This window comes from Gekko japonicus, unplaced genomic scaffold (genome assembly GCF_001447785.1).
Source record: "Gekko japonicus isolate JY-2015 unplaced genomic scaffold, Gekko_japonicus_V1.1 scaffold2806, whole genome shotgun sequence".
Classification (NCBI taxonomy): domain Eukaryota; kingdom Metazoa; phylum Chordata; class Lepidosauria; order Squamata; family Gekkonidae; genus Gekko; species Gekko japonicus.
The window spans coordinates 26,467-46,155 of record NW_015160920.1 but is presented as its reverse complement, the minus strand read 5'-3'; the positions used below and the strand labels follow the sequence as shown (position 1 = coordinate 46,155).

The 19,689-nt window shown below is 49.0% G+C and overlaps 1 protein-coding gene across 1 annotated transcript in view; it reads left to right on the top strand.

Annotated features, from left to right (window-relative positions):
* The window catches only part of LOC107121622 (teneurin-4-like), a gene marked incomplete at its 3' end in the record, with an annotated part of 181,711 nt that overhangs the window by 153,642 nt on the left and 8,380 nt on the right, over window positions 1–19,689 (top strand). Inside the window, exon 9 of the mRNA XM_015424576.1 lies at window positions 13,812–13,958. Within this exon, the coding sequence (XP_015280062.1) occupies window positions 13,812–13,958 (147 nt within the window). The remainder of the gene's footprint in view (window positions 1–13,811; window positions 13,959–19,689) is intronic.

The following is a 19,689-nucleotide window of genomic DNA, read 5'->3' as shown; positions in this document are numbered from 1 at the left end:
GGCTGGAAGCGGGGGGCGGGGCTTCGTCATGTGCCCCGCCCCCCATACCTCACCTGGGGGAACTGCGATCCCCCCCGAAATGACCTCTGCTTATACCCCGTACGGTTTTCAAGGCAAGAAGCGTTCAGAGGTGGCTTTGCCATTGCCGGCCTCCGGGTAGCCCCCCCCCCGGGTATTCCTTGGTGGTCCCCCATCCAAATAGTAATCAGGGCTGACCCTGCTTAGCTTCTAAGATCAGGCGCACCTGGGCTAGTGAAAAATAAATGAGTAGAACTGCGATCTTTAACTGATTTTGTTGTTGTTCAGTCGCACGGTCGAATCCGACGCTTTGCTTAACCTTTTTTGAATCAATAAATTAGTAGAACTGCAATCTTTAATCGATTAACCTTTTTTAAAACAAAAACGTCGGTTGATTAAATGAAAAAGGACTCCTGCACAATCAGAGAACACTTTAAAAAAAAAAAGAGAGCAAACCAAGTTTGTTTTAGAACAAATCGAGAGTCCAGCAGTGCTCCCTCTAAGCTTTGGAGTCCCGTGAGCAAAAATTCTACTCTGTGAGCTACCGGCATTAAAGTTGTGAGCGGGCGATTTGGCTACTGCATAAATTCGTTTGCACTGGAGCCATTCTTCCTGAGCCAAGACAAAAAAATGTGTGAGCTGGAGGCTAAAGAACTGTGAGCTGGCACACACTCACTCAGCTTGGAGGGAACACTGGAGTCCAGTACCTCTCTGAAGACCAGCAAAGGTTTATTCAAGATATGAGCTTTTGTGTGCACATACTCTTCTTCAGGGAGCTGCGGTGGCTCAAGTGGTTAAGACGCTGAACTGCAGGCTGTGGAAGGTCAGTAGTTCAGCAGTTTGAGACCCGGGTGCCGCAAGACGGAGTGAGCTCCCGTCTCTAGTTCCAGCTCCTGCCAACCTAGCATTTCGAAAGCAAGAAATTGCAAGTAGATAAATAGGTACCACTTTGGTGGGAAGGTAACGGCGTTCCGTGCGCCTTGGTGTTTAGTCATGCCGGCCACATGACCACGGAAACGTCTTTGGACAGCGCTGGCTCTTCGGCTTTGAAACGGAGATGAGCACTGCAACCCTAGAGTCGGACTCGACTGGCTTTCGAGCAAGGGAGACCTTTACCTTTACCCTTCTTCAGACACATTGAAATGGAAGCAAATGATCCAAAAATATAGGCAGACGCCTCTAAATAGGTGAACAGTTTGTTTTTAATGTCTCAAGAAACATCCAAGTGGTAGAGGCCATTTAAGACACGCTGTCCCCTCGTCTTTCACAACCAGGGTACAAAGGAGAGTGGCAGATATGAAAAAGGGGACGGAGCTGGCTCTGTCCGTCACACAGGCCCGAAGCAAACTCATGAAGGGACCACTGAGAGACGCAGGACTGCTGCTGGAAAGGGAAGCCACGAGTCAGGTTCTGCTCCTCCCATTCTGTTGGTATCCCCACCCACATTCTACATCGCTGGCCAGTAGAGATAATGGTAATGTCCTGTAAAGTCAGGACACAAAGTAGGTTGTCCTGCACATGGCAGGGGAGAAAAACGTGTCCAGGGGTTGCCACATTCGGGCAGCAGCACCTGTGTTTGTTGTGAACTCCCAAGGTGCTTCTCAGCGTTCTACCGCATAACGATCGATGCAGTTCCCTGTGTGGCTGCAACCCGCCAGACTGAATTTTTGACCTGGCGTCCATTTCTTCTTGTCTCTCGCAGACGGTCTTGAGGTGGAGGGTCAAACAGGAGCTCAAGCAGAGAGACAGCGCGAGGGGCCCAACAAACGCTAATCCTAAAAGAATTAGCCAAGCTAATCTCGCAAGCCAATTAGGCTGTTAAGAACAGAGGCGGCTTCCACAAAGGACCATATTTGTTGCCAATTCTGGTTTCAGAAAAGGGGGGGGTTGGCGCTTGTTGGGTGCCGGTCGGGCTCTCTGCTCTTAATTGCCCAGGGTGAACGAAAGGCCCCCGAACTGCTTGATGTGGTATTTCTTAAAAGACGCCTTTGTTAGATCAAGGCATGGAGAGGCCTCTTTCGGCCTCCCTTTGTGGAGTAAGAATGGCGGCGAGCATTCAAAAGCATAGGTAGGTCACAGGTGGGTAATACGATAAGAACCCCTGCTAAGACAGTGCGTGTTTAGAGTTTTGCATTTCGTGATTGCTTCAGATCTCCGCCTTTTGTCTCTTATTAGGGAGACGTAGAGAATTGTATCAGAGGTGAAAGAGAGGAAGAGCGAGGCGGCAGAGTTGAAGATGGAATTTTTTAAAAAAACTCTCTCTTGGGGATCCAGTGATTTAGGGTTGGGTGCATCTCTGTCCCCCCCCCCTCACTATCCAATTTTTAAAAAAATAAATAAATTTTGTGTTAAAGACACTCATAAGAATATAAGAGAAGCCAATGTTGGATCAGGCCAGTTGCCCATCCAGTCCAACACTCTGTGTCACACAGTGGCCAGAAATACCAGTGCCATCAGGAGGTCCAGCAGTGGGGCCAGGACACTAGGAGCCCTCCCACTGTTGCCCCACCCAAGCACCAAGAATACAGAGCATCAATTGCCCCAGCCTGAGAGTTCCTATCTATACCTTGTGGCTAAGAGCCACCAATGGACTGCTCCATATGTTTATCCAATTCCCTTTTGAAGCCATCCATGCTTATAGCTGCCACCATCTCCTGTGGCAGTGAATTCCATGTGCTAATCACTCTTTGGGTGAAGAAGTACTTCCTTTTATCTGTTCTCGAGCCAGTTTGGTGTAGTGGTTAAGTGTGCGGACTATAATCTGGGAGAACCGGGTTTGATTCCCCACTCCTCCACTTGCACCTGCTGTGTGACCTTGGGCAAGCCATAGTTCTGACAAGAGCTGTTCTTGACAAAGAGCAGTTTCTCAGAGCTCTCTCAGCCCCACCTACCTCACAGGGTGTCTGTTGTGGGGAGGGGAAGGGAAAGGAGTTTGTAAGCCACTCTGAGACTCCTTTGGGTAGTGAAGACTCTTCTATTGGTGTAGTGGTTAAGTGCGCGGACTCTAATCTGGGAGATCCGCGTTTGATTCCCCACTCCTCCACTTGCACCTGCTGGGTGACCTTGGGCAAGCCATAGTTCTGACAAGAGCTGTTCTTGACAAAGAGAACCGGGTTTGATTCCCCATTCCTCCGCTTACACCTGCTGGGTGACCGTGGGCAAGCCATAGTTCTGAGAAGAGCTTTTCTTGAAAAAGAGCAGTTTCTGTCAGAGCTCTCTCAGCTCCACCTACCTCACAGGGCGTCTGTTGTGGGGAGGGGGAGGGAAAGGAGTTTGTAAGCCACTCTGAGACTCCTTTGGGTAGTGAAGGGCGGGGTATAAATCCAATCTCTTCTTCTTCTCCTCCTTCTCCTCCTTCTCCTTCTTCCTGATTGCTCAGCAGTTTCATTGAGTGAATATCCTTGCAGGCCAGGAACTGTAAAAGGGGAGTACTCAGTAAAGCTTGCAGTAGGTTAAAAGGAATGCGCCTGCTGTAAACCTTTCCTTTTTACAATGCACCATGGAGCCATCGGCAATAGCTGTGACTTCCAGTGAGCATAATCCTTGGTTACGTGAGCGGCATGCGCTGTTTGAGACAGACATCGCTCACGTCTTTTAGCCTTTCTTAATTATTAACATGTCCCCTGTTGCAGTCTCCACATCAGCTGTTCCGATCTGAGTTGGAGAGACCCGCCCGTTTCCTCTCTTCCACTAATCCAATCCAGCAAGACAACTGAGCCCTTGTGGACATCACTACACCACAGCCGGCTATCTAGTGATTCCCTCTCCCCAGGGAACCCTCGTTGACTGAAATAAGGGCTCTGAGTCTCAGACAGCCTTACAGTTCCCTGAGTTCACTTGGAGAAGCCTGGCTGCTTTAACACATATAATTTCACAGCTTGGATCAGGATTCCCCAGGTGCAGAAAAGGACAACTAGAATGATAAAAGGGTCGGAACGCTTTCCCTATGAAGAAAGGTTAAAACGCTTGGGGCTCTTTAGCTTGGAGAAACGACGGCTGAGGGGTGACATGATCGAGGTTTACAAGATTATGCGTGGGATAGAGCAGGCAGAGAAAGAATTCCTTTTCTCCCTTTCTCACAATACAAGAACTCGTGGGCACTAAATGAAATTGCTGAGCAGTCAGATCAAATCAGTCAATCCTAAAAGAAATCAACCCTGACTGTTCCGTGGAAAGCCAGACAATGAAAATGAAGCTCAAATACTTTGGCCACCAAATGAGAAGGGAGCACTCACTGGAGAAGACCCCGATGCTGGGAAAGACTGAAGGTCAAAGAAGATGGGGACGGCAAAGGATGAGATGGTTAGACAGTGTCATAGATGCAACGAACATGAAATTGAGCAAACTTCAGAGGACGGCGGAAGACAGGAAGGCCTGGCATGATCTGGTCCATGGGGTCGTGAGGAGTTGGACTCGACTGTGCGACTGAACAACAACAACAGGTTAGAACGGATAAAAGGATGTCTTTCTTCACCCAAAGGGTGATTAAGACATGGAATTCACTGCCACAGGAGGTGGTGGCAGCTACAAGCATGGACGGCTTCAAGAGGGGATTGGATAAGCATATGGAGCAGAGGTCCATCTGTGGCTATTAGCCACAAGGGATTGATAGGGACTCTCAGGCTAGGGCAAGGGATGCCCTGTCTTCTTGGTGCTTGGGAGGGGGGGGGCAACAGTGGGAGGGCTTCTAGTGTCCTGGCCCAACTGCTGGACCTCCTGATGGCACCTGGTATTTTTGGCCACTGTGTGACAGAGTGTTGGACTAGATGGGCCATTGGCCTGATCCAACATTGGCTTCTGTTATGTTCTTATGCAACCTTTCTGAGTCTTTGGAATTCTGACATAGTGTGGTGAGCACAGCCAGAAAACAGCCTTTGCAGGAGGCAGGGCCGGCTATGAAGCAGCTTACCTTCAGTCACACAGTGAAGAGCCTTGTGCTGTGGTAGCAACTGCTGCCAAATCAGTGTCTTTAAAAATCTGCACAGCCAATCAAATTTCCAGTGGCCAATCAGAAGCCTTGTGGGGGCAAAAGCCCTACTTGGCTCTGCCCACTTTCCAAAAACACTTGGTGCAAGGGATGCTTTGTATTCTTGGTGCTTGGGGGGGGGGAACAGTGGGAGGGCTCCTAGTGTCCTCGCCCCACTGATGGACCTCCTGATGGCCCCTGGTATTTTTGGCCACTGTGTGACACAGAGGCCAATTTCTCACTAGAGTTTCCTCGCAGCACAGCCGCCGTTTGCCCGACACGAACATGTCAATTTCACACCCGAAGCTCTGGGGCTGCATTTTGACTGGGGCTTCGCCCGATTTCCTCCTGCGCAGTTTCGTGATCCTGGCTTTTGAGGATCATGAAACTGCGGAGGAAATCAGGCGAAGCCCCAAGTCAAATGCAGCCCTGCAGCCTCTGGTGTGAAATTGACACATTTGTGTTGGGGCAAACGGCGCTGTGCTGCGAGGCAGCTCTAGTGAGAAATCGCCCAGAGTGTTGGACTGGATGGGCCTTTGGCCTGATACAATATTGGCTTCTCTTATGTTGGGGATCCCTTTCTTAGAGGGACAATTTCTTAGTTTTAATACTTTCAGGTATCACCGTCTCACTTCTGCTTTGTTAACCCCATTTATTAGCCTGCTAAACTGAAATTTAGTTAGTTATTTAGTTGTTAGTTGATTAGCCTGCTTTTCGCACTGAGACCCAAGGTGGACTTCAGATAACAGAAAGGGGTGGGGGGTCGTCATACAGTATAGGACATCCAATAAGCAAAGTAACAGGACTAGGAATGAGGGTTTCCAGGTCCTACCTGGCAGCCGGGGGGGGGGATCCTGGCTCCGTTCCGGGATCATCTTTGGCATGATGACATCCCCCGGAAGTGGCGTCATCACATTGCCGACATCGGGGTGTGTGTGTGAAACTCTAGTTTGGGGGCAAAACTCTATGGTTTGTAGCTGATTTTACCATAGAGTTCTGCCCCAAAATTAGAGTGTCAACAAGTGACGTTTGCAACGTGATGATATCACTTCCGGTTGACTTCATCATGTCGTTTTTCAGGCCAGTCGGGGGTGGGGAAGCACCCCACAAAAATGGGGGTTCCCTCGCCCCTGGCAGGGGTCTGGCAACACTACTAGGAATCCAAAACTGAACAGTGACGTGAACAGCAAATAGTGCAAGCTGCGCAGAATGTGGGATTATGGAAGTACAAGGCAAAGGTGCCTGGCGTTTCTGATCAGATTGCACTACTGAACCTTCATTATTCCCGTTGGGGATGCATAGAATTTCTCTTCGGCAGTGGTTCTTAAGCTGAGGTTCCAGGAATCATCACTAGAAGCTCACAAACTATTCAGGTGGCCCCCAGAAGCAAGATGAATTAATGCTGAAGAACCATAGCTTTATTTGACACTTCCGCCACATGTAAAGGAAGGAATCCACTTTGAAGTTTAGAAGTTCAAGTGGAAAGCAGCTTGCCTCTTTGGTTCTACAGGCAGCTTTAATGGAGACGTCAAAGAAACTTCTAGCTGTGTGCGTGGTTCTTTCCTAAGTACGTGAACACACAAAGCTGCCTTACGCTAAATCAGACCTTTGGTCCCTCAAGTCAGTATTGTCTACTGAAACTGGAAGCAGCTCTCTAGGTGAGGTCTTTCACATCACCCACTGCCTGATCCTTTCAACTAGAGATGCTTGGGATTGAACCTGGGACCTTCTACCTGCTGAGCAGATGCTCTGCCAGTGAGCCGTGGTCCCTCTCCAGGGTCTCAGGCAGAGGTCTTTCGCATCATGCCTGATCCTTTCAACTAGAGATGCCAGGGATTGATCCTGGGACCTTCTGCATACCACGCAGATGCTCTGCCAGTGAGCCGTGGTCCATCTCCAGGGTCTCAGGCAGAGGTCTTTCGCATCACCCACTGCCTGATCCTTTCAACTGGAGATGCCGGGGATTGAACCTGGGACCTTCTGCATGCCAAGCAGATGCCCTACCACTGAGCTGTGGTCGTTTACGAGCCTGCTCACCCCCTCCATCCGCCAGAGCACGGAGACACCCCCGGGAGGTCCGGGAGGTGAGTCCGTGAGCGTGCCGACATCAACCGGAAGTCCGTCATTCCCCGAGTTCTGTTGGATTGCTGCCCCAGAAGTCATGTTTTAATTTTGAAGCCTTTCAGATATGCTTGATGGCTGCAAGGAATGGCCTGTTGATCCATGGCTTGTGTCTGTACACAGGGTATCAGCATGAGCCACATGGATGGGAGACCACCAGGAAGGTCCAGGGTTGCTACGCAGAGGCAGGCAATGGCAAACCACATCTGTATGTCTTTTGCCCTGACAGGGACGGTCCAGGCTAGCCCGATCTCATCAGATCTCGGAAGTTGTGACGGAACAGCCCTGCTTTGACTTGCAGGCCCCGCTCTGCCCACCCGCTCCTAGGCATTGCCAACTCCTGGAGGGGCTGGCCGCTTACTTCCACTGGGGCACTCACTGCCACCAGCTTGCTCGTTTGAGGGATTTCATAGAATCGTAGAGTCGGAAGGGGCCATGCAGACCATCTAGTCCAACCCGCTGCCCCATGCAGGACCAGCCGAAAGCATCTCTGACAAATATTCGTCCAGCCTCTTCTCGAAAGCTGCCAGTGAAGGGGAGCTCACCACCTCCCCGGGCAGCCGATTCCACCATTGAACCACTCTGACCATGAAAATGTGTTCCCTAATATCCAGCCGATACCTTTCTGCATGTAATTAAGAACATAAGAACACAAGAACATAAGAGACACCAATGTTGGATCAGGCCAAAGGCCCATCTAGTCCAACACTCTGTCACACAGTGGCCAAAAATACCAGGTGCCATCAGGAGGTCCACCAGTGGGGCCAGGACATTAGAAGCCCTCCCACTGTTGGCCCCCCCAAGCACCAAGACGACAGAGCATCACTTGCCCCAGAGCAACAACAGGTTAGAACGGATAATAGCGACTGATGGACCTCTGCTCCATATGCCTATCTAATTCCCTTTTGAAGCCGTCCATGCTTGTAGCTGCCACCACTTCCTGTGGCAGTGAATTCCATGTATTAATCACTCTTTGGGTGAAGAAGGTCTTCCTTTTATCCGTTTAAATCCATTGCTTCGGGTCCTCTCCTCTGCTGCCAACTGGAACAGCTCTTTGCCCTCCTCCAAATGGCAGCCTTTCAGATGTTTAAAGAGAGCAATCATGTCCCGTCCCCCTCAATCTCCTCTTCTCCAAACTAAACATACCCAAGGCCCTTGGCCTTTCCTCGTAGGGCTCAGTCTTCAGCCTCTTCTAGTTCCTCTCCCTAGTTCTGAGGCCTGTCTCCTGCTACCCAGCAACTGGGATGGTCAGACCTGGTCAGTATTTAGATGGGAGACCACCCAGGAAGTCCAGGGTTGCTACGCAGAGGCAGGCCATGGGAAGCCACCTCTGAACGTCTCTTGCCTGGCTTGGAACCCCTACGGGGTGACCAGGGCTTTTTTGCAGCAGAGGCAACCTAGCGTGCTCATTCATAGGATATAAGCCATTATGACTACTACTACTACTATTATAAATAGCCCTGATCTGGATGGGCCAGGCTTGTCCAATCACGTCAACTCGCAGAAGCTAAGCAGGGTCACCACTCATTAGCATGTGGATGGAAGACCACCAAGGAAGTCCAGGGTCACTACACAGGGGCAAGGCAATGGCAAAGCGCCTCTGAACGTCTCTTGTCTTGAAAACCCTACAGAGTGGCCAAGTCAGCTGTGACTTGATGATACTTTCCACCAACAGCTGTGCCCTGGTTAGAAGAGTGGCCCATGTTCGGATGTTCACGCTGCTCATTCGTCGTTTAATTAAGCCTGGGTTTTGTGTTGTGTCTGAGTGAATGTAATGTAAATGTAATCATAGTTAAGTCTTGTCAAGTTACAACAAACGTACGGCAACCCCTCATGGAGTTTTCAAGACAAGAGACAAGCAGAGGCGGGTTTGCCATTACCTGCCTCTATGTGGCAACCCAGGGCTTCCTTGGTGGTCTCCCATCCAAATACTAACCAGGGCTGATCCTGCTTAGCTTCTGAGATCTGACGAGATCAGGCTAGCCTGGGCCATCCAGGTCAGGGCAAAAGACAAGGCAGGTGAGACGCAGAGGTGTTTGACCATCGACGTCCTCTGCAAAGTCTTCCTTGGTGGCCTCCCATCCAAGTAACGACCCTGCTTAACGTCCAAGACCTGACGATATCGGGCTATACTATACCATTCGGCACCCCCATAGAACTGCGTATGCCTTTTCAAATGTGTATTTCCCCTTCTTATATAAGGGCCATTCCATACTTTTCTCTCTTTGGTTTGGTGTAGTGGTTAAGTGCACAGGCTCTAATCTGGGAGAACCGGGTTTGATTCTCCACTCCTCCACGTGCAGCTGCTGGATGACCTTGGACAAGCCATAGTTCTGACAACAGCTGTTCTTGAAAAAACGGTTTCTGTCAGAGCTCTCTCAGCCCCACCTACCTCACAGGGTGCCTGTTGTGGGGAGGGGAAGGGGAAGGAGTTTGTAAGCCGCTCTGAGACTCCCTTGGGTAGTGAAGGGCAGGGTATAAATCCAATCTCTTCTTCTTCTTTTGTCCGCCTTCAAGTCACAGCCAACTTACGGCAACCCTGTAGCATTTTCATGGCAAGAGATTGTTCAGTGGTGGTTCCCTAGTGGTCTCCCATCCAAGTACGAACCAGGACTGATCCTGCTTAGCTTCAGAGGTGGTTTGCCATTCAGAGTCAGTTTGCCATTGCCTGCCTCTGGACCTCCTTGGTGGTCTCCCATCCAAGTACAAAGCATGACAATCCATTCTTAGCTTCTGAGCTCTCACAAGCTCAGGCGAGTCTGGGCTGTTCAGGCCGCTACATATAAATGAGGGTTAGTAAAATAAAACTGTGGCCTGTAAAGAACAAGCGAATCAGACTCCTGAATAAAACATAGTTCTAGGCGACTGTGAAATTATGGTCTCCCCCCCACACACACACAATTGTTGACCTTCCTCGCAGTTTTTGTCGTGCCCATCTGGAATAATTTCTTTCCCCACCAAAGTTCAGTGGATGGGAATTGCTTCTTTTTTTCTGCTCCCCCGTCGCTGAGAGAGGGCGTAGGAGGAGATAAATGAATCCCCCCTCCCCCTACCAGTCCCGCCTCCAACATCCGCCTCTAATCTTTAAATCAGATCTCAATCCGAGCTACAACTTTTGTAGAAGGAGCTTTCTACCGGGGATTTCGAAGGCTTATGACTGGGACTAATTAAAGAGCTTTAATTGCCCAGATCATTAGCAGCCGATTATTCCAGCTACCGGTCTTGAAAAATTGCAAGGTAATCGCTTGCTAATCCGGGTAAACAGCCTCAATAGACAGGGGGAAATGTCACCGTATACTTGAAACAACTGGCTTTGTTTGACTGTTCCGCCCCTCACCTCCGAATGTATCTTTGGTGGCTATTTCTGCTTGAATGTCGAGCAGGAAGTATCCATGTAAAGGCACAACGCTGAAGTCTTTCTTTCTGTCGAGAAACAGTTTAAATGGCCAGTTGTCATGACCGTGTTGTAGCAGATGTGGGCTGTGCAGGCGGTGAATAGAAAGGTTGTCCACTCTAGGAAATTCCTGGAGATTTAGGGGGTGGAATGTGGAGAGGGCTTGGTTTGGGGAGGGAAGGGACCCCCGTGGAGCATAATGCCGTAGAGCAGCCCTTTTCTCCAGGGTAACTGATCTCTGTAGTCTGAAGATCCAGATGATCTCCAAGCCCCACCGGAGAGCTGGCAGCCCTAGTGAACAGATTTCACAGAGAGATCCAGTTTGGTGTAATGATTAAGTGCGCGGACTCTAATCTGGGAGAACCGGGTTTGATTCCCTACTCCTCCACTTGCACCTGCTGGATGACCTTGGGCAAGCCGTAGTTCTGTCAGAGCTGTTCTCTCAAGGGCAGTTCTCTCAGAGCTCTCTCAGCCCCACCTCCCTCACAGGGTGTCTGTTGTGGGGAGGGGAAGGGAAAGGAGATTGTAAGCCGCTCTGAGACTCCTTTGGGTAGTGAAGGGCGAGGGTATGAATCCAATCTCTCTTCTTCTTCTTCTTCTTCTTCTTCTTCTTCTTCTTCTTCTTCTTCTTCTTCTTCTTCTTCTTCTTCTTCTTCTTCTTCTTCTTCTTCTCTTCGAACTCCTCATCCCTCCAAAAGATGTTGTTGAACCCTCTCTACTGGTGTTCATCCTTAACAAGACAATGGCCCTAGCAGGTACCCAGGCCCGTAGCTACGGTGGGGCATTTTGGGCCCACGCCCCCTCACTTAACAGCCACGCCCCACAAGTCCTGCTGCCAGAAACCACGCTTTTAAAGTATTTATTTGGGTGTTATGGTCAATCAAAATAATGGTGTGATTCGTCTGCTCTTCATCTAATTAAGTTCCCCGGTCCCCGGCCCCTGCCCCACCGATCAAAATTTTCTGGCTACGCCCCGGCAGGTACCCCTTTCCTGTCCACATCATGGATATAAAGAACCGCCCACACGCCTTGCTTTGCTCAAAACTAATTAATGTTCCAACGCTTGCCAGCAATGCGAAACGATTTCAGATTTTGGAGGATGAATAAAGGCATATATTTAAATATAGCTCAGCGTTTCCTATCCTTAATGAATCCGAAAGAGCGTAGGTGTCGCAGCAGTAGGCAGGCAGTGGCAAACCGCCTCTGAACGTCTCTTGCCTTGAAAACCTATACGAGGTCACCATAAGCGAGCTGCGACTTGGCCGTGCTTTCCACCACCACGTTGTATCCGCAGTCATCGTTCCTTAAGCAGCTGAGACTTTCCTTTGAATTGAGGGCAGGAGATGTGGATAGTAATGCTGGAGAAATGCAAGCAGAGGGTTGGATCCGACACGGTTTTCCTGCTGGTGAAAGAAGGAGAAGGGACCCTTTTTGACCACTGGATGAAGAGGCTTTGCCGGGAAGCTCAGATGGATAGAAGCAACCAGGGGTGGGGGCTACCGCAAGGGGATGGATTGAGTGAGATCCAGCAGAAATGCTGGTCGGATCCAACCCAGAAGCAAGCAATTCTTTCCATATTTGATGGAAACGTGATAAAACACGGGAATTCCGTTCAAAATAAATCAAGTTGTCGGTGTAGGGATGCCACCTTCCAGGTGAAACCTGGGGACACCCCCCAGAATTATAGTTCATCTCCAGACTACAGAGATTGGGTCCCCCTGGAGGAAATGGATGTTTTGGAGGGTGGTCTCTGTGGTATTGTACCCCACTGAGGTCCCTGTCCTTCCCAGACTCCACTCCCAAGTCTTCAGGAGTTTTCCAGCCTGGATCTGGCAACCGTCCCCCCCCCCTCCCCCATTGGTGGCCAGGGGGACCTGGCAACCCGAGGTTGATGGTTGTTATTTTTCTCCTCAACATTCTCCCATATTCCTAACCTTGCTTTGTTATGATAGAAAGGGTGTACGAAACTAGAAATCAAAGAACGTATTGGCATTGAGGAAAAACAAACAGAGCAAAAAGAATTTATTTGTAATATCTTGTCGATGTTGACAAAGGTCAGTGACTTAGATGCAGTAGCTCCCTTCTACTGAAGGAGGCATCTTCCAACTGTCATTGGAGGGGAACAGCTTCTGTACTTGGAGTGAGCTTCATCAGATCAAAGCATTCCTTCTGCCAATGGAAGGAAGTCGTGACATCCCGCCCAATAAATCAGTCCCTTTTCCCGCAAATAATTGCACCATTTTGTTCCTCAATTCTTGTTAGCTTTTTGTAAAGATACTGGTATGAAACAAGATAAAACAATTGATTTATGAACAGATAGAAACAAATATGGAATATTCCAGTCATTGGAAAGTGAAGAACATGATTGTGCTTAGTTTGGTGTAGTGGTTAAGTGCGCGGACTCTAATCTGGGAGAACCGGGTTTGATTCCCCACTCCTCCACTTGCACCTACTGGATGACCTTGGGCAAGCCATAGTTCTGACAACAGCTGTTCTTGAAAAAGAGCAGTTTCTGTCAGAGCTCTCTCAGCCCCACCCACCTCACAGGGTGTCCGTTGTGGGGAGGGGAAGGGAAAGGAGTTTGTAAGCCACTCTGAGACTCCGTTGGGCAGTGAAGGGCGGGGTATAAATCCAATCTCCTCCTCCTCCTCCGCTTCCTCTTCTTCTCATACATAGTAGACTAAGAAGAACTCAAGATGGTTGTGGAAATAGTTAACTTTCCTTAATTATGCACAGCCATCCAAAATCTAATCTTTTTATCAATGAAAAATATTCCATGTGCGTTTTTGGAATCAGAAAACGTGCTTATTTGGGGTGGGTGGGCCAAGTCTTTCTCTCCCATGGAGTTTGTTGTAACGATCTGTGAATCCTGTCATATGAAAATGAAAAAAAATATTTAAAAAAAGGAAAGAAAAGTACCTCTGATTTACTGGGGTAATTATAAGACGTGTGAATGTCAAATGATCATGAAAAGGGACCCACCATTGCAATAAGACAAAAGGAAGGATTTCTTTGGGAGAGAATAAGAACTAGTACGTTGAGTTCTGTGAATCCACATTCCATGAAGGATGGCGTTCTCTGAGCCTCTTGCATAAGCAGACGGCTCCATGCCCTGGAGGAAGACACGCAAGTTAACAGGATGAATCTGTAGAATGCAAACACAACCCTATGAAAGCAAGTGGAAAATAAGACTGTGCAGATTCCCTTTTGCTTAGATAGATTGCCCTATGATCCCACCACGCCCACCACGTTCTGATCTTCTAATGCCTTTCGCAGTGCAACAGGACTTGTCTTCTCCTTTTGTCCTTACAGAGGGATGCCCTGGCTTGTGTAACGGCAACGGCAGGTGCACACTGGACGTGAACGGGTGGCATTGCGTCTGCCAGCTGGGCTGGAGAGGCATGGGCTGTGACACTTCCATGGAGACGGCGTGCGGCGATGCGAAAGACAATGATGGAGGTAAGAGGTCACACCAGTTTGGTTTGCTGGAAGAGACTGTGCCTGAAGACCAAGAAAGGGCTTGAATGTTCCAGGCTGCAAACTGGGTCATCCCACCATGTGGCGTTATTACATTAAAAAGAACAGGGTGTGTCACCTTTGTTTTTGGAACAGAGGTCACGGTTGCTGCAAAGAGCCATTAGAACAGATGACTTGCATGAATAAAGTCACAGGCAGTGTTCCCTCTAAGCTGAGTTAGTGTGAGCTAGCTCAGACTTTTTAAACCTCGGGCTCACATTTTTGTCTTAGCTCAGGAAGGGTGGTTCCAGACGCAGTGTTCCCTCTAAGCTGAGTTAGTGTGAGCTAGCTCAGACTTTTTAAACCTCGGGCTCACATTTTTGTCTTAGCTCAGGAAGGGTGGTTCCAGACGCAGTGTTCCCTCTAAGCTGAGTTAGTGTGAGCTAGCTCAGACTTTTTAAACCTCGGGCTCACATTTTTGTCTTAGCTCAGGAAGGGTGGTTCCAGACGCAGTGTTCCCTCTAAGCTGAGTTAGTGTGAGCTAGCTCAGACTTTTTAAACCTCGGGCTCACATTTTTGTCTTAGCTCAGGAAGGGCGGCTCCAGAGCAAACTAATTCATGCAGCAGCCAAGCCGCTCACTCACAACTTCAATGCCGCTAGCTCACAACATAGAATTTTTGCTCACAAGACTCCACAGTTAGAGGGAACATTGGTCACAGGTCCAACCTTCGGCATCTCCAGAAGATCTCAAAATAGCAAGGCTCTGGGGAAGATGTTCCTCACCTAGAGCCTGGCAAAGTAGACAGTAAATAGGGCAGTGGTTTTACTCAATATGAGGAAGCTCCTTGTGTTCCTCTGTCCACCCAAACGCTTCTCCCTGGACGTTGCTTGAAGTACCCATCAAGGATCTGAACTTGTCCTTGTGGGAGGGCACCCATGGTCACCCATGGACACGTGAGGCTCCCTATACTGAATCGGTCCAGTGGTCCATCAAGGTCAGTATTGTGTACTCAGACTGGCATCGGCTCTCTAGGGTCTCAGGGAGAGACCTTTCACATCACCCGGTCTTTTTAACTGGAGATGCCAAGGATTGAACCTGGGACCTTCTGCATGTCAAACTGATGCTCTGCCATGGAGTCACAACCCCCTCCCTGTTGGGTCCCAGTTCAGCTTCAAAGTCATCAGTCTGTAAAATGGTCTGAAACAGCCAGGCCCATAGCTATGGTGGGGCTTTGGGGGGCTCTGCCCCCATTCTTAAAGGCACAGCCCCACAAGGATTTCTCCTGTAAATGCTTTTCCCAATCACTGTAAAACATTTTTAAAGGCATGTGCTTCTTGAAGCAGAGTTGGGTGCTGCAGCTGGCTAATTCCCTCACTGAGCAAGGGGGTTGGAGTAGGTGACCTCTAGGATACCTTCTAACTCTGTGTCAAGAAACTGGTCTCCTTTCAGAGAGTTTTCCTGCCTAAGTGTTAGCTTTCTTGACTATAGAAGTCATTCTCCCCCCCCCCCCACCTGCCGGCTTGTTCTCAGAATTGTCGCTTAGGCTGGCAGGAGGGATTAACTTGCAGCAGCTGAGAACTGTCATCTAAAGTGGTTGACAGCTTGCAATTTAGAGATCTCTCCTGGCAACAGTTTTCTATTGGCCAAATGGCTTTTCTTTCCGCACTGAGAACTTCAGCCCCACCAGGAAAAAAATTGCCACAAGCCACAAAATCCTGGCTGCGGGCCTGGAAACAGCTCATGGTCATCAGGGGCCCGGAGGAGCCAACCTCAGTGAACTGCACTGAATTACATTGAGTTCTGTCCCCTAAGTCCTTTGTAGCCAGTAGACCTTATTCAACGCTTTCAGATGTTAGCATTTCACACACATTATCTCGCTGCAATCATTACAAGTATACAAAGTACGCCAGCATTAGTGGCCTCTCTCCTACCACTCGACTAAGCAAATCTGAAGTCTTCCTCCAACTAAAGTGGCTTTTCTGTCATGGGAAGAGCCCTGTCACTTCAAGGAAGGTTCCTTACGCTAGACGAATGTGCTCCAGCCTTAGGTAAGCTATCGCCCATTATGTTCATATTGCAAATGGCCTTGGAGAGCGAGAGAGAGTTTGCTTATGGCTCATTAGTGGGGTCATGGGAGAGGTGAGACTCAAGCCATGACTTCTCTATTCATGTTACAGGCGTTTCCCGAATTTCGGGGAACACTATTTCGTTTTGAAAAATCCCAGTTCCTGAGAGAATTCTCGCACAGTTATCTTTTCCCTCTCAGCCGTACTCATGAAATATGATTGAACTATTACCATTTAAACTAATGCCTTCTTGGTGTCAATTGTGTGTAATATATAAATAGCACCAAAATATGTCTTTTAAGAAATAAATTATTCCGCAACATCAGTAATGAAGACGGGCAAGGTATATGAAGGCTTATGAAGGCATACGGAAATGAAAAAGAAACAGAAAGGGGTAGATGCACGCATTTGCTAAGCTTAGCTATTATATTACGCCAGCTTTTGTATGGTGCTACACCGTGGATGGGTGGGTGGGTGGATAGAAAGGGGTGGATGGATAGAAAGAGGTGGATTGCAAGGTGGGTGGATGCAGAGGTCATTTCGGGGGGGATCGCGGGGGATCGCAGTTCCCCTGGGTGAGGTACGGGGGCGGGGCACATGACGAAGCCCCGCCCCCTGCTTCTGGCCGCCCCGCTTCCGGCCCTCATTCAGCCAGGAGGAGGCAGGAGAAGAGGGAGGGTAAGTTGCTTCCTCCCTGCCTCTCCCCACCCCTGCCTGCCTGGGGCCAGGGAGGGCCTTTGCGGGGCTTCCTTGCACTCCCGCCAGCCTTGCAGGTCCACCGCCGGGCCCCTCATGGGGCTCGGCAGTGGAGCTGCAAGGCCGGCGGTGGCGGCCAGGACCGTTGGGGGCGGGGTGTGTGGCCTTATGACACCCTTCCGGTGATGTCAGGGGGTGTGGCATATGCTAATGAGTTATGCTAATGAGTTCCCCTAGCTCTTTTTCTACGAAACGACTCCTGGGTGGATGATAGAAAGGGACAAGTGGGGACATGCAAGAAACTTGCGGAGAAGGTGCATCCCTTCCCCCTCTTTGCTTCCTTTCCCCTTCCTCCTTCTCTAGCAATCTTCCCCTCTTTCTCCCACTCCCCTTACCTGTCAACCTACCTCCATGTCTTTTGCCCCCATCCCTTTGAGCATGTCCAGAAGAGGGCAATCAGGATGGTGAGAGGGTTGGAATCCAAGTCTGATGAGGAAAGGCTGAAAGAGTTGGGTCTGTTTGGCCTGGGAAAGAGAAGGCTCAGGGGGGACATGACTGCAGTCTTCAAGTATCTGAAGGGCTGTCATGCAGAAGATGGAGCAGATCTATTCTCTCTTGCTCCGGATTGCAAGACTAGGTCTAATGGGTGGAAATTACAAGGGAGTCGTTACCGGCTAAATATCAGGAGAAACTTCCTAACTGTAAGAGTGGTTGAGCAGTGGAACAGTCTGCCTCGGGAGGTGGTGGATGCTCCTTCGCTGGACGACCATCTTTCGGGTATGTTGTAGGTATGTAGGGCCATCTTTCGGCTATGCTCCTGCAGAGTACAGTGGGGTTGACCTGCAAGGTCCCTTCCAACTCTAACATTCTATGATTCTATGAATCTACCCCTCCCTTTCTCTGTTAACCTACCCCCTTTCTCCCATTCCCCTTATCTGTCAATCTACCCCCATCTCCCCCCCCCATTTCTTCATCAGTTTATCCACCTCTTGCTACCCCACCTACCACCCACCCCTGGCACTTCATAGAATCCTAGAGTTGGAAGAGACCTCCAGGGTCATCTAGTCCACCCCCCCGCACAATGCAGGAAATTCACAAATACCTCCCCCCACTTCACTCACCCTCACTTTTGCAGCTGTCCCCACCTACCACCCACCCTATGCACTCCACTCACCCTCCCACCCTTGACATTCAACACCCCCCACTCTTGCTTTCTTCCCACCTACCCTCCTTGGCATTCTTTCCCCCCCCCCAACCCTCGGTACTTTCTTCACCTACCCCCACTTGGCACACCTTTGCAGCTGTCCCTATCTACATGTCAGACTCTTTGACAAAATTACTCTCAACCACACTCTCTAGCAGTGATGTATTAATGACTAAAGATGTTCCAAGCTGAGACCAGTACTATGTCAGAACTGAGGTTTATTTTATTTATTTATTTATTTATTTATTTATTAATTATTGTATTTCTATCCTGCCCTCCCCGCGAACGGGCTCAGGGCAGCTCACAAACAAGGGCAACCATGTGCCGATATAAAACATTAAAAACAGAATAGAAACAACCATAATTAACAATAATAAAGTGCTCAGTGATGTTCATCATTCAGATCGAATCAAGATGGTGACCTACAGATATTACCCAAAAGCCCGATTCAGCGGTACCGATCTATCACGATACTGTTGCAAGATCTTTATAATGGGCCATCCCATTACCCCGTTGTTACCACAAAATAGTTGATGGTGGTGGTGGCAGTTCCTAGTTGAAAGCCTGGCAGAAGAGTTCCGTCTTGCAGGCCCTGCGGAACTGTGAGAGGTCCCACAGGGCCCTGATCTCCTCCGGGAGCTCATTCCACCAGGTAGGAGAATCCCCAATTAGACAGTTCAAACCAGCCCCCCCCTTTTTGGGTCCCATCTAATCATACTTCACAATCGTCCCATCTAGCTTTTGTGTGCTCTACACCCCCACCTGTGAATATACCGTTATTTTCTCTAAGACAGTGAAGCAAGCACAATCCTCTCCAGGGTCATCCCTGTGTAGGAAGGTATCATAAGAAGAGTTACATCATCACTACAACAGAGCCGTTCACACACTCGCACACCCCCTTGGGAATTTCCCTCCCTCTGCAGGCCCCAAGTCCCCAAAGCATGGCAAACGAGAGTCCGAGTTTGACACTACCCCACCCTTGACACTCCACTACCTCCACACCCTTCCCTTTCACTCCCCGCACCCTTGCTTCTCTCCTCACCTTCCTTCCAGCAACAGGCAGTAGGCCGCTGGCTTGGTGGGGGGCAGTGGAAGTCACAGGAGGGAGAATCTCACCCCCGCTGCAATCTACTGCTGCTCCCAGGCTGCCGCACTGCTACCAGGCCCAGCACCACTGCCAGGCACAGAGCGGCTCCGTGCTGCCACTCCCCACCAGGCTCATCACAGCTTCTGAGCTGCTGTTAGAGATATAAAATTTCCGGAAATTTTGAAGCTCGGAAAGAAACCTGTTTTTTTTCAAGGGAAAACGGAAATTTTTGGAAAAATTGAAAAAAAAATGCTACATTAGCATTTATTTTGTCTTTTCTAGATTGAAAGTCATTCTGTTACTTTAGGAACATAAAATATGACTGTGGACATTTTTACTCGGCATGAAATTATCACAACTAGCATATTAAAAATATAGTGTATCCAAACAATTATTACAAACAGAATACCCACCCACATGCAAAAACAAAACTGAAACCTTTTTATTTTCTTCTGACAATAGCACCTCCTAAAGGAAGAAATGCATCTTGTTCTTGCATTGGAGAGTTCAGTTTGTAACCTAGGACTTGCTTGTCCTCAGTGCACAGAAATTATATATATATATATAAAAGAAATGATTTGGAAAATATTTGCACACCTTGTCTTAAAATATTTTATTCATCATGTTAAAATAAAACGTTCCATAGTCATTTTTTTAAATTTTTATTTTTTCAATTTTT